The sequence below is a fragment of the Thamnophis elegans genome, chromosome 11 (assembly GCF_009769535.1).
Source record: "Thamnophis elegans isolate rThaEle1 chromosome 11, rThaEle1.pri, whole genome shotgun sequence".
NCBI lineage: Eukaryota > Metazoa > Chordata > Lepidosauria > Squamata > Colubridae > Thamnophis > Thamnophis elegans.
In genome coordinates this window covers 40,221,786-40,236,277 of record NC_045551.1, presented here as the reverse complement: position 1 = coordinate 40,236,277, position 14,492 = coordinate 40,221,786, and the positions used below count along the sequence as shown (strand labels likewise).

The following is a 14,492-nucleotide window of genomic DNA, read 5'->3' as shown; positions in this document are numbered from 1 at the left end:
ATTCATTACTTAATTGCCTAAAATGTGGATCATCAGTCCACTGTTGCCCATTTAGACCAATTCTAATAATCTTGGGTTCTCTAACTTTTCTTTTTGCATCTTTCTTCCTTTGTCCTTGTGCCAGCTGGGAATTGATCAGTGTTGTGGTAAGGTGGCATTCTTGAGTACCCTGGGATTTCTGTTTTTATTTGTACATAGGATTGCAGGTGTTTGAGTGTGGTTAATTGTATTATTTTTATATAAATGTACATCAGAAGAGCTGCTTTATTTCAAAAAAAAGTTTGCAACAAATAGAATTGCTCTTGAACAGCATTTGATAGCAGATCTGTCCCTAATTAGCTAATTACTTAACAATAATTAGCTTCATAAACTTATTCCCTCTCCCGTGCCCACAAAAGTCTTATTTAAAGAAATACCAGAAAAGCCCAAAATTTACTACAAATAGGGCAGGTTCAATAGCTTCTTCTGTTTCTTTTTCATCCCACATTATATAATTTGTGATGTAAAATCACCTGTATTGATACAATTTTATATATGTTTATAGTATTTTATCTTAATTTTCTGTTTTAGAAGTCTTGTTGACACAGTATATGCATTGAAGGATGAAGTACAGGAATTAAGACAGGTTGGTAAAACATACTATAATACATTTTATAATTGAGAATAAGATGATAGAATATGGCAATTATGTCAAAAACAGGGTGACTATTTTTAGAATTGTGCTTCAGAATTGGCAGTGGAATCAATATGTAATATTAGTTTTCTAATGAATATAAATTAAGTAGCCTTCATGCATAATTGATTGTATAATCTAATCTAAGTTCGTGTTTCCCCAAAAATATGACCTACCCCAAAAGTAAATGCTAACCTGATTTTTACACATGTGCCCAATATAAGCCCTACCCCCAAAATAAGCCATAAGTAAGATCCTGCCCATTACAGGGTGCACTGGTAAAAATTAACCTAGGATAGCGGGGTAGGGGGTGTGTGGAACTACCCTGCTACTTACCTTCGGGAAGTTGCAGCCAGGCCTCGCACACCCTGACACCTGCCTTCCTGGCCCATTTCTTTTACAGCCGGCAAGGCTGGCAAGGCTTTCCTGAAGGTCTCTGCAGCCGATAACAGAGTTCTGGATCGATCTGGAGCTCTGTTATCAGCTGCAAAAGCCTTCAGGAAAGTATTGCTGGCCGAGAAGTTCCTGAGGCTGGGGACGACACTCACAAGTGAGGTGAGTCATTGGACGACCCCCCAAAAATAAGACCTGGTGCTTTTTTTGTGGCAAAAATATAATACGGGTATTATTTTCAGAGAAACATGGGTATTATAAATCTTGGCATCTTTAAATCTTTAAGCGTGCGCTCTCCCTCCCTCTCTTCCCTCTCCCCCCTCTCTTTTTTATAAGTAAAAATATGAATAGGAATTCAATATTTATAAAATTTGTATGATCACCCAACTGTGATTTTGGACAGTTTACAATAAACCAAGAATATAAACATATACAGTAGGTAGACAATTCTGTTAAAATGAAAGGAAACATTCAATTCAGTTATTAACTTCCTCCGGATGGACACTCTCATCATCCTGACCCCAGGACCCAAGGAAAGAGATGGGCTTTTAATACATTTCCAAAGGCCAACAAGTTCAGGAACAAACTAATATAGAAAAAGGGGAGAGATAAAAGATAATTCCAGAGTACAGGTGCCTGACAAAAAAAGAATGCCTTCGTAGTCCTAACAGATGGCACTGAAGTGTGGCCACTGGATTAAAAGAAGTGGGTTATATATGGTGCCTTATATTATGGAAAGGCAGTCCTGCAAATAACCTGATCTAGTGTTATGTAGGAATTATTAGTGACAAACCAAGTTTATTTGGAGCCAAAACACTAGTATAATAGTAGTGTTACATGGGTGCAATGTTGCATTCTGCACCAATTGTAGCTTCTGCAGAGAGAATCTTCCCAAGCACGATCCAGTTTAAAACTGTCATCTCCCTAACATTTCAGCCAGTAAGACCTGACTTTAACTATGCAATAAAATCTCAGGGACAAACTCCTTGGGAATCCTATTAGGCAAATTACATCTCTGGAACATATCAATTAGGTCCTTCCTCCTTGCAGTGAAAAGTACCCAGGGAAAACTTCAGGGTCAACAGGGAGTGATTCTTCAATTACAAGGGACTGATAACAGTATCCCTCAATTCCAGATGACATTGCTATTATCCCGAGATGAAACCCAGACCTGACAGTCTTGTGTGGATTGGGCCCTCAGTAAACTGGATCAAATTCATAGTTGCTCTCGGAGCCATGAACGTCTTTGTCTGCCTCCAAGTCTGTACTTATGAAAAGCTGGATGATGTCCCGCAACAACTTAAGTCCAGTAAACTGCACTGCCAATCTAGGTATCATATCAAGCAACACAAGCAGGAAAGCTGCTATTCAGTAGGGAGGTTGATATAGTTAGCTGCAGCAACTCCAACTGATCTCTGAGGCTCAAGCTCATGTAGAATCTCACACCTATTTATCAGAATATTAGATCATGGATGAGATAGGGCTGTGATGGCTAACTTATGGCACGTGTGCCACAGGTGGCACGCCGAGCCATATCTGAGGGCATGCGAGGTGTTGCCCTATATCAGCTCCAGCATGTGTGTGCGCACTGACCAGCTGATTTTCAGGTTTCCAGATGGCGGGGAAGGCCATTTTCGTCCTCCCTAGGGTTCAGGAAAGCCTCTGGAGCCCGTGGATGGCGAAAAACGGATGAGCGAGCTCACCGGAAGTTCAGAAACAAACTTCCTTTGGCCCCGTTGATCCATTTTTTTGCCTCCTGAAGCCTAGGGAGGGCGAAAAATGGACCTACTGGGCCCACCGGAAGTCAGGAAACAGGCCATTTCTACTGTCCGGAGGGCCTCTGGGAGGCTCAGGAGTCTGTTTTCGCCCTCCTCCAAGAAAGTCATGTGTGCATGCACCAGGGGGGGGCAGCGGGGTGGTGGTCACACACACGTTTGGTGGGCACAATGGGGGGGCATTTAATTATGGGTGTGGGCACACACAAACGTGCTTTTGGCACCCGAGAGAAAAAAGGTTCAACATCACTGAGATAGGGATTATTAGAGACTGGATTGAGCAACACAGCTGCAAGGCTCAATGAAGGCTCTTAAGGCTCGATGAAGAGATCAGGGGGTGAGTCAGCGGGTCAAAATGCAGTACAAATACAAGTTAGGAGGAAATATTATTTGAGGTGGAAGAAATATATTTTTTTGAGCACGTTAGGTAAAAGGCAAAGATAGACATGCAATCTGCACAGACTACATTAATTCCAGTTTAAGAAAAAATCATTGGTGAGAGCCCATCAGAGGTACAACGTACTGCTTCTGAGTTTCTTTAAAAGCCTCTAATTTCAGTTAGTAATTGTGTTTATCCACAAGAAAGTTCTGGATAATTATTTTATAGATTAATAAAACCTTGAACATGAGAATTACTTTATTACTCTGACTCCCTATTCTCCTGTAAAATATGTTTCATAATGTTTCATCTTATTTCTCACTCTGCATCTATCAAACATCAAGTGGAGCTCCTCCTAATAAGATAATTATTTTCCTAATCTGCATTTATAACATTTTAGAGGATTTTACAAAATGAAAATAATATGCTGAGTTCAGAACAAAACAAACAAGATTTCTTTAAACCCCAAGCTATTATTTCAAGAGAGCACTAATCTATAGCAATATACTCTGAAGGTCTCCTGATTGTAGAAGCCAACTTCTTCATGGAAAACAATGTTTTTACTCATTTAAGGCAAATTGTCATAATGTATTTTGGGTTTGTTTGTTTGTTTTGGCCAGGATAATAAAAAGATGAAGAAATCCCTGGAAGAAGAGCAAAGGGCTCGCAAGGAGCTTGAAAAACTTGTCCGGAAAGTTCTAAAGAGTATGAACGATCCTTCTTGGGATGAAACAAATTTATAAAAAGAATTTTTTTTTCTTTCTATTGAAAGACCAGTTGTCAAACTTAACTGTGGAAGCCTTCTGATATTTAGTCAGTGTTGCATATAGAGCACTACAAACCAGGATTAAACTGGATTGAATTATGTTTCTCTCTATATATAATTAAATTCAGTCCATTTATTAAGCTGTCTTTACGTAAGTGGAGATAGCATGAATCCTGAACTTGACCCTATCCTTACTTATTTCCATTTAAACTGCCTCATTTTGCAGCAAGTGCAACAGTTGGCTAAGAAATCCATCTCCCTCTTGTAAATATTTGTAATTTTGAATTTGTATGTGATCACTGTATCAGGACTGATACAGTATTCTGTTGTCTTCCTGTAATGATTTCAGCTAAACAGCAAACATAGTTGCTGATGATATGCTCCTAACATTTACTGAAAATTATGTATTGTTCCATGAATTGTTTTGAATTTTTCATTCTCAGGCATCAGATAGGAAACATTTTTTGGTAATTCCCAGCATATTTCCCAGTATTCAGCCTATTTTAATAATTTAATTAAATTTATTTATGTCTGTTTAAGCCTTCAGACACCATTTTAACATGAATTTTAAAAATACCAACTGTCAATGCAGTAAGGAGTCAATTGGCATCATTTCATATTAAAGATAAATATTTTAAGAATCAAGACTTATATGTTTCTTTTTGGCATGTTAAAATGCAGAATAGTCAAGTTAAGACAAATATGCTTGCTCTTATTTTTAGTGCCTAGTTCTTAGATAATTTGTATATTAGAGTTTGCAATAGTTGTGCATATATTAAACAACTGGCGAATGTTTTACTGAATCACTTGGTACTGTTGTCAGAAGAGAAGTGCAAGTCCATGATGTGTTTGTTTTGTGAAATAAATGTATTATTTATTTATTATTTTAGCATGAACATAGCAAGTTTTAGGTTAACATGTCTGTAGTGCTCTAAAGTAAAATCTTATTTTACTGTGCAAACATAATATTTTTTTCCTTCTACGATCTAAACAAAATAATAGTCCTCTGACCTCTGTTTTATATATATAAAACACACACTAAAAATCACCTGTGGTGCTGTAACTTTATGTTGGTTGTTTGAAATGTATAGAGACACAGGAAAGTACATATGGATTCTTTTAAATTACATTTTGGTCATGTAATATTTTTTCAATGTTCCAAGCTAGTTTACACGTAATTTTTCAAGGTATTTGGTATTTGAAATCAATATCTACCCACAGTACTTTAAGAATAACTTTCTGCTGAATTTAGGCAAGTATATACTAAGAATAATGCACAAACTGTATATGTGCTAAAAGCAGCTTTATTTTCAATTTTCTTTCTGCTTCTTGGATAGTATAAAAAACTATGTTCTACTTACAGGTGTGATGGCCCTGGAAAAGAAAGGGGGTGTGGGTGGGAATAAATCAGTTTTTAAATAAAGCTAGTCTCTCAGTATCGGATTTCACATTATGTGGAGAGAAACATGTTCTTCCCTCCCAGTCTTTTTTATATTTTAATTTTTTTTACATTCCACATTTTTAACTCAGAAAATTCTGTTGTCAGCTACTGTTGTCAGATTAGTAGCTAATCTGGAATAGATAAAACCTTCAAACTTCAGCTAATGACGAAGAATAGGGAAAACACATCATATTTATATCGCAATATAAATTTTCAATTGCTTCATGTAATGGGGTGGGTTGGGGTGAGAATTCAGCATGGCCATACTATTAGAAGGACAGTTCTATTTTTGTCATAATTTATAATTGTCTAATTCTTGTATTCAGCAAAATAGCAAAGCGTGTCTCCTCCATTCATGAAGCAGTAAGATTTGAGCTATGTATTATTTCTCAGTGATGACAACTTGAAATATCTACTAAAAAGTGTTGAGGCAGCTGTCATGGCAAGAGGCTATAGGTGGATTCTTATTTTATAAAATAGCTTTATTCAACCTTAATTAAGGTGAATGTTACAATTGTCAGGGAACTGTGCAGTATCCTTCAAAGACAGGATTAGAGGTCATGGAAATAGAAGGTCCCAGTAATAGCTGACTCAATGAGATAATAAAAAAATTGCCAAACTAAAGGAAAATCAGTTAATCATCAAATACCTCTCTTCAATTTGTTTTATACAAATTGTATCATTTCCCTTTTTGATGCTATGTAGCATAAGAAATCAGTTTGAATAACAATTACAGGTAGTCCTTGTCTTATGATTGTAATTGTAATTTTGGTCACTAAGCATTGTGTTCATTAAGCAAGTCATTATGTGAATGAACCTGATTTTGCAATCATTTTTATCAGGCTTTTAAGCGAACCATGTGCTTGTTAAGCAAATCATATGGCTGTTAAGTGAATCATGTGGCCATTAAGTGGGCTTCCCCGATTGCTTGTTGGAAGCCAGCTAGGAAGATTGCAATGTGTAATTTCCTGACTGCAAGACACTCTGCTGAAAATGCAAGCTGGTTGTTAAGCATCCAAATTGTTACCATGTGACCATAGGGGTAATGCAAAGGTCGTACCTTCGGGAATGCGTCATAAGTAACTTTTTTCCAATACATTCATAATTTTGAACCATCTTTAAATAAATGGTCATAAGTTGAATACTACCTGTGATTGTTTTAAAATTCCTTGCTCTGTCTTGAATAAATACAAAATCAGTCCCAAATTCCTTCAAGATACCTAGATTCGGCATATATACTAAGCAGACTTGTAAGAGCTTAATCCCATTTCTAAATTAATGACTTTGTTATGGTCCTGTATTAATATTCATTGTTACACCCCTATTAATTATGTCCGGATGACATAAGGTAACAGAAATAAAAGTATTAGCTTTAGATGCTGGGAAATTTTGTCTTAAGCTTCAACAGATTTGATGATGACAGTGATGACCCATGTACTGTATATAAAATCTTAAGATAAAAGATGTTCTTTATATTAAACATCAGTATCCCTTCAAAATGACATCTATAGAGGACAAACCAATCTGTTGGGTTGGGGGAATTGTCCTTCATTGTAAGGGCAATCTTCGAGATGTAACTGGTCATTTAATGGCTGTTTGAAGTTATGACAGATCCATCCCAAAACTACTGAGGACTGTTTCGAAAGTATAACCACTGCAGCACTCACATGGATGTTCACCCTTATAACCAACCAAGCCTTTGGCCTGCTTCCAATCTGGCCAATCCAGGTCATCCAACACCTAAGGTAGCGTAAAGTTGGACAGCAGAAGCTACTGGTGCCTGTGGGGGGGGGGGGGGGGACTGTTGCAGCCTTTAGGCCAAGGCCTACTTTCCATTACACCACCCAAGGGATTTGCAGGACTCAGCCTGCTCCTCAGCCAGCTCCAGGACCCAACAGCACCCAATTGATCTTTCTGGTTTTTGCAGAAGCACCCAGCCGATTCAATGCAAGGCTCACTTTTCTTCCAACTCTGTTACTATTACTATTCTGCAAGCAGGTAGAATTCTCGCAAGTCTGTGGATGGGCTGCATTTTTGTTTGTGGAGTCTCATTAAAACAGGCCCATAAGAATACTGCTGTTTGAGTTTAGGCTGCCTTGTGTGGCTAGACAGGGAGTAGGCCTCATCTTAGAAGCATTTTCTTACGCTTTTAAGTACCATTGATCCAACGATGCAGCAAAAAAAAAAAGTCATAGCTAAGGAATGACTCAGAATCACGTGGTAGATCAATTAAATGTATTGGAGTATATGTAGCATTTGGTTATCAATTAGCTTGCTGATTACATGTTTTCATTTTAGAAAATGAAATGTTAAAAAGAGATAATGGAACTCTTGGTTTTCATAAGAAATGCCATCAGGAAAGCACTGGGAATTGTTAGTTTATTATATTGAGTTAGATTACTGTACTGTAACATGAAGTTATTCGGCACTCATCCTACCTGTTGGCAGTCCTATTAATTTCGTTAGTTATCTGTCAGCTGATATACTCAGAGTAGCTTTCTAATTGCAGCACATTTCATTCTACATCTTTCTTAGAATAAACCAGACCCTCTTTCTGTTTTCTATTTTTCCCCTTGGCATCTGTCATCTCAATACTCAGTTTCCTTGGTGATCAGTTTAATGACAACACAAAACAGAATGTGATGTCACAGTTACATTTTCTGTTCCTCACCATAATAGAAGGACTAAGTAGACTGAGTTGATGAGCCAATTGTATGGCTATATTCCTTAAATTGACTTATTACTTGTGAATGGAAATAATTGATTTTGCCAAGTGTTTCTGAAAGCAAATGAATGGCTACTCCACCTGCCTCTCTTTTTATTCACAGCTATATTACATATTTTTATAGATTGATCTCAATAACCTCATTAATGAAATGCATAGAAAAACAGGACCAGAATCAAATGTTTATTTTTCTAGTACCTTGCCTACTGTGGCTTCCTTCAGGTGCATGCATTAAATTGTCCTATAATGCAACACAGTCACCATCAAGGGTTCTTCAGCTGGAAAAAAGAAGTAATTTTCTTCGCTATGGATTTGCAGGTAAGTTTGGAGCTGATGACTGTTGGTACTATGATAGCTGACTACTCATGACGTTTTATAGTAGCAACTTGAACAATAATATATACCTATGTATGTATTAATTTATGTATTAAATAGCAAGATGGTGCAAAGTGTTACAAAGAGATGCTTTGCAAAACATGTTGAGACAAACATAGCACTATCCTTGAAGGGTTCAAACAGCTGCAGTCTTTCAAGACTTGTGTGTATTTTCCTGTTATTATCAATTTGCTTTTAATATTGTTCGCTCCCCAGAGTTGCTATAGTCAGATGACCTTACAAATTTGATAAATAAAGCAAAAATGAAAGCAATCTTGCAAAGGAAGCATATTAGTGCTTTTTTATGTTAACATACCCTCTTTCAAACATTTCACATAGCACTATGAAGAATTATGAAAATAGTATTTAATTGTGTGTATAAAATAGCAAAAATCTCATCTGGGTTCAACAAGGATATATCACATGATGTGTCAAATGTTACATTGTTCATATGCTTGGCACTCCATTATTAACACCAGTCCGCTTAAATGATTAGTCCATTTTTGTAGGAGTTCAAAAACTCTAAATGTAATTATTCTTCATGCATATGAAGAGTGCTTGATTTACCTTTTTTTTCAGGTTCCAAAAAATAATAAAACTTTTTAAAAGTAATTATATGATTCAATGAGGAACGTGAAGGTACATAGAGATAGGTTATTAACATTTATTTTGTTAATACGTTTAGATAGCCAAGAGGAATAAATTAAAAGCTAATTGCTGTATATGTTATTTTTTCTTGGAGATTCTGGGCTTGAGTATGTTTTACATAAATGCCAGTATGGAGGGACTATCAAGATTGAGATTGACACTAGCATAATGGCTAGAGCAATATTAACACTTTCTTTCTATTGCTGTCTTATTTTGCATAATGTGTCAAAGAATATGGGTAATCATGCATCAATTTACTTTGTTAGACTCACCTGCAAGTATTTTATGAAAAGCACTTGATAAGGATTATTTTGCCTTTCTTACCTATAGATATTTGGCAAGATTACTTTTGGTAAGAATCTTTCTGCCTTCATTGATTAGATTATGTTTATCTGAAATTTGTAATTTAAAATATACGTAAGTGTTAGTTTCTTGTTCACGTAGAGATTTTTGAATCTTCCTAGGAGCCTGAACCTGTTTTGATGAAACAGTATTTCATGTATATGATTTGTTTCTTTTATATTGCTTTCATGAGTCGGGTATTCATTTGGATTTTGTTGTTTACTCTTACGTTAAAAAAAACCAAAGAATTAAAAATTTCTTTAAAAGTACGTCTTGGTACAACAAATTGGTCTAATTTAGTATATCTCACTGAAAAGAATCATTGTTTTCATCACTATTGCTCACTACTTGGGGATTCTTCTTTTCCCTCCACCCATAGGTGGAGGGAAAAATATTTAGCTAAAGCTAGAAGATAAAAAGACAAAGCTGTCAGACTGGAATGTCTTCCACCGCTGTATTTTAATTTTTTACAGGTAGTCCTCAACTTATGATCACAATTGAGCCCAAAATTTCCATTGCTAAGTAAGATAATTGTTAAATGAACTTAACAACTGTTGAGTGTTATTATTTAACAACTGTAACACTAGAGGTGGTATTTTACTGGTTCGCACCGGTTCACCCAAACCAAACCGGTAGCGGAAATCGTGGCTGCCTCTATGGCATCTCATTTAGGCCCCTTTTTTTTTTAACCAAAGGTGCATGCACGCGCATGCTCACATTTGCATAACTCACACATGCACACACATGCGAGTGTGAAGTCTTCATTGAGGCTTTGCAAGCCTTTAATATCATTCCCCAAGGCTCATCCCACTAAACACACAAAACCCAATGAATCCAAGGCCTGAGCAACATCAAGTCTGAGGGCAAAGAATAAATCTGTAAGTCCACAGTCCACGCACAGTACATGAAACCAAAGCCCATGTCCGAAATCCAAGATGCAAGTCCAGTCACGGGGTCAAGGCACAGGTCTGGAAGCAGGAGTCACAAAGGGAGAACACATGAACAACAGGAAACAGGTGAGTTGTCTCCAGTGTCACTTTGCTTCATGTGCCAATCCCTGTACGTCCATTAGGAGGAATGAGGCTGCCTCCTTGTGAGTAGCCTCACCAACCGCCATTAGTAGGTGGGACACACTCTAGTCTGAAACTTTTTGCCTTTTCATCTTCCTATCCATTCAGCTCTGCATGCTCTGGGATCTGGAGGCACAGGCAGTTCCTCCGCCGCCCTACTGACTGGCTCTAGCTATGGTCTCTCCTTGCCCTGCACTTCTAATTGGGTCCATGAGCTCCTTGGCTGCAGCTGCATCTTCCCTTTCTTCTTTAGCCTGATGCTCATCTGGTTGATTCCTGATGGTCTCTCCTACGTTCCTGGCCTCTCCCCTTCCTAGCTCCATTCACTCCCTGTTTGGAGACCTTGGTGTCTTCCTGAATCTCCCCCACACCCTCCTCTAAAGTTCCCAGAGTCTGCTCTTCCTTATTACAGTTGTTAAATGAATCTGGCTTCCCTATTGATTTTGCTTGTCAGATGATCGCAAAAGATAATCACCTGCGCCCCCCACCCCCGATACTGACACCACCATAAATATATGCCAGTTGCCAAGCTTCTGAATTTTGATCAAATGGCCATGGGAATGCTGCAATGATTGTAAATGTGAAAAATGACCATAGGGCACTTTTTCAGTGTCACTGTCACTAAATAAATGGTTGTAAGTCGAGAACTGTATCCATGAAAGGTTTGCATCTGGAGTTTTGGCAATTTGTAGTTAAAATGCAAGTTATTTCCCATTAGCATTTACTTCTAACATATTGTGTATATATTCTATAAAATTGTTATGATCTTGGTGGTTCTATGAATAATGCTTCCAAAATACTTTTACATCATTTTTTAACATTGACACCTTTTTGAGCATTTAAGATCTGTGGACTAAATTCTTCAGATATTATAAACTGCCGAGGAGCGCTCTCTGGTGGTAATTACCTAAAAATCGGAATTGCCATAAGATGAAGCTCTGAAAATAGGAAGCGCGCGAAAATTCTTACAAGTTTAATAATAAGGAGGCTCTAAATGTTATGTTCCTCAAGAATTCTGTCCTTAAATTTTGTTATGGGTACATAAAATATTTTAAAGCAGATACAATGTGAAATTTAAATTCTATGTCCATTCCTCTCTGATTTCAAGTGAAAGTTTATTGCATTCTCTTTACCATTATTGGCTAATTCTTTGGAACTTTTAGCAGTCACTGAAATCAAAAGTGTTGAAAATGCTGATCCTTACCGTCTCTTTTTCTCTCTGAAATTTATTCATCACCTCAATCCAATTGGATTCTAGGCAGGTTACACTATATATATAATACAATAAGAACAGAATACAATAAAAATTAACAAATATATAACTGAAATAATCTTATAATTTACCTTGCAAAATTGCAAGGTAAAAAAATAATACTTAAATGTTCTTCAGAAAAGGTAAGCCAGGAATGTATGTACTGTTTTGAAGCTAAGTGACCACTGCTGCAGATACCTTCGAAGCTGCCTCCAAATAGTAAGGCTTTGTCATACTTTGAAAGGAAAAATGGGCTTCAGAACAGAGTGCAAGGGTCTCCAACCTTGGCAACTTTAAGAATTGTGAACTTCAACTCCCAGAGAATTCAAGGGACAGGATGACTGCCAGGAACTAGGCTATCAATATCCTCTTTTGCCTACCAAGCAATTTATAAGTGTAGTGGGGGGGGGAATAAAAGGAGGGTTTGGGAGGAAGGGGAGGAGACAGGGAGTGCAAGAGAAAGAAGGAGGGGCTTGGCTGGGAGAAAAAGCGAGAGGAAGAAGCGGGAAGCAGGGGGGGGGGGAGAGGAGTTGAGACCAAGAGAAAAGGGGAGATAAGGGAATAGGATAGATCGCAGAGGCTTCTGTGGGCCAAGCCTGACGGAGAGAAGAGTGTGAGTGAAAGGAAGCAAACAGAAGAAACAATGAAGGAGCAGAGGCTGTGGAAGGAGAGCCCAGCAGGCAGTTCAAGAGAGAGAGGAAGAGGAAGAGGAAGAAGCTCCAACCAGCTACATGAATGTCACCCCATCACATGACCTGCCTGCTGAGAGGAGGCTGACCACCCCACCCCCATCATGTGACCCTGGCAAATAGAGGTGCATCAGAGATGGACCAGGGTGGACTGGCAGCCATACGAAGAGGGCCAGGAGAACCCATACTCTAGCGACCATTACGAGGGTTAGCGCTACAAAAGTAATGTGGTGTTTTAGTTATTTAAAACATTTATATGGCTGATCAACTTAAACAAATTGATTCTTCGCCTCTGAAACCCCAGTTTTTTTTAAAAAAAATCAACACAACAAAATATATACAAAACCACTATATTTACAAACACTAAAACACTAAAACAATGCAATTCAAGCAGCAGTAGCAACATTATGCAACTGGGGCTTTTAATAATTAAAGATGTAGGTCTTTCCAAAGAAAAGCAGGATCAGGGCCAGCCATAAGTCACGAAGAAGGTAGCTTCATAAGATAGGGACCATCTACATATCTTATGGTGGGACAGTGAATTGTTGAACACGGGCAACCTAAATTCAAACCTACCTTTAGCCATGGAATCTCTTGGGCTCATACACTTGGCTCTCAGTTCAGTGTTCCTGCTTCTTGTGTTCTTGATAGTATACAACTTAGTTGTAAAAAGTCAGAGGAGAGCGTGATATACTGTATATATGCTGTTTTGAATTCCTGAGCAAAATGTGGAATATTTTACATTTAGACAATCAGTAAACATTTGCACCACAGTTGTCTTGTGAAATGCATATGTTAATGGCCTTTCACTTAATAGCTATTGCTTCTGCTTCAAAAGTTCTTTGAGAATCCTGATGCATTCATATTTACTGAGAGCTCATAGGTTTTATGGTTATTGAATATACCTTATAATAAAATGACATATCATAGTTTAGAATTGGCTTGATAGATACGTACATACAACTTTGGGTATTTCTCTTTTTTGAAGTGTGTGAACTTCCTTTTTATGACGTGTGCCAGACAAATGTATCAAGGATTGAGTGCTCGGAGCTAGGATGCTGTTACCACAAAGAGACATGCTATATGAAAGCTGTGCCAAGTAAGTAATTATCCCAGTAGTTCAACAATATCCATTTGATAGAAACTACAGTGATGTCACATGTGTCATGACACTCTGCAAAAGAGAACAAATCTTTGCTATTTGCATGTTGCATGATGTACATGGCACCACTTGTCTCCTTGTGACACTCTTGCAACCTTTTAGCATGGTTGCTAATTTTGCAAATGAATCTAATGCTATTGTTTCAAGTAGAAAACAGATTTGATATTAAGAGGAACAAAGGTAGACTTTCATCAGAAACGAAAGTTGTATAACATAAGCATATAATAAAACTAGTTTGGTCTAGTGGTTAAGGCACTAGGCTAGAAACTGGAAATCCAGGAGTTCTACTCCCACCTTAGCTACGAAAGCCAAACCTGGGTGACCTTAGGCCAGTCACCTTTTCTTATTCAAATTCACCTCACAAGGTCGTTGGGACTCCAGGGCACTAGAATGAAAAGCCAAGCTAATATGAATTTATAAGGTCCATTCTATTAAGACCACCTAACCTGGCCAGCCACTGGTGGGTTTACCTGTGCAACCCCTCCTGCATCAGTTGCTGTGGGGAAAACAGGAGGAGAAAGGTGTGTTGGATATGTTCACCACCTTGAGTTGTTTTAAAAGTAATTAAGACAGAGTATAAATAAAAATAAATAAGAATTATTTTTAAGTATCCTTTAAAACAACTAGTAGATTTTTATCTGTATAACATAACATTTTGGAATGACTACAAACGTAGGTCCTAAACACCATTGATACTGGGCATATGTTAACATATGTGTAGAGGCCATTTTTCATGAGAGCTACAACAGAAGCCAGAGTTATGTAGAATTTAAAACTTGGGGGAAATTATTCTGAATTGGTA

General features: G+C 37.7%; 1 protein-coding gene across 5 annotated transcripts in view; it reads left to right on the top strand.

Moving 5' to 3' along the window:
* The window catches only part of ARHGEF7 (Rho guanine nucleotide exchange factor 7), a 93,343-nt gene extending 89,005 nt beyond the window's left edge, over positions 1–4,338 (top strand). For all 5 annotated transcript variants that reach the window (XM_032226457.1, XM_032226451.1, XM_032226455.1 and 2 more), the window contains 2 exons: positions 571–625; positions 3,841–4,338. In XM_032226457.1, coding sequence (XP_032082348.1) covers positions 571–625; positions 3,841–3,963 — 178 coding nt within the window. In that variant the 3' untranslated portion in view covers positions 3,964–4,338. The remainder of the gene's footprint in view (positions 1–570; positions 626–3,840) is intronic.
* The last annotated feature ends 10,154 nt before the right edge of the window (positions 4,339–14,492 follow it).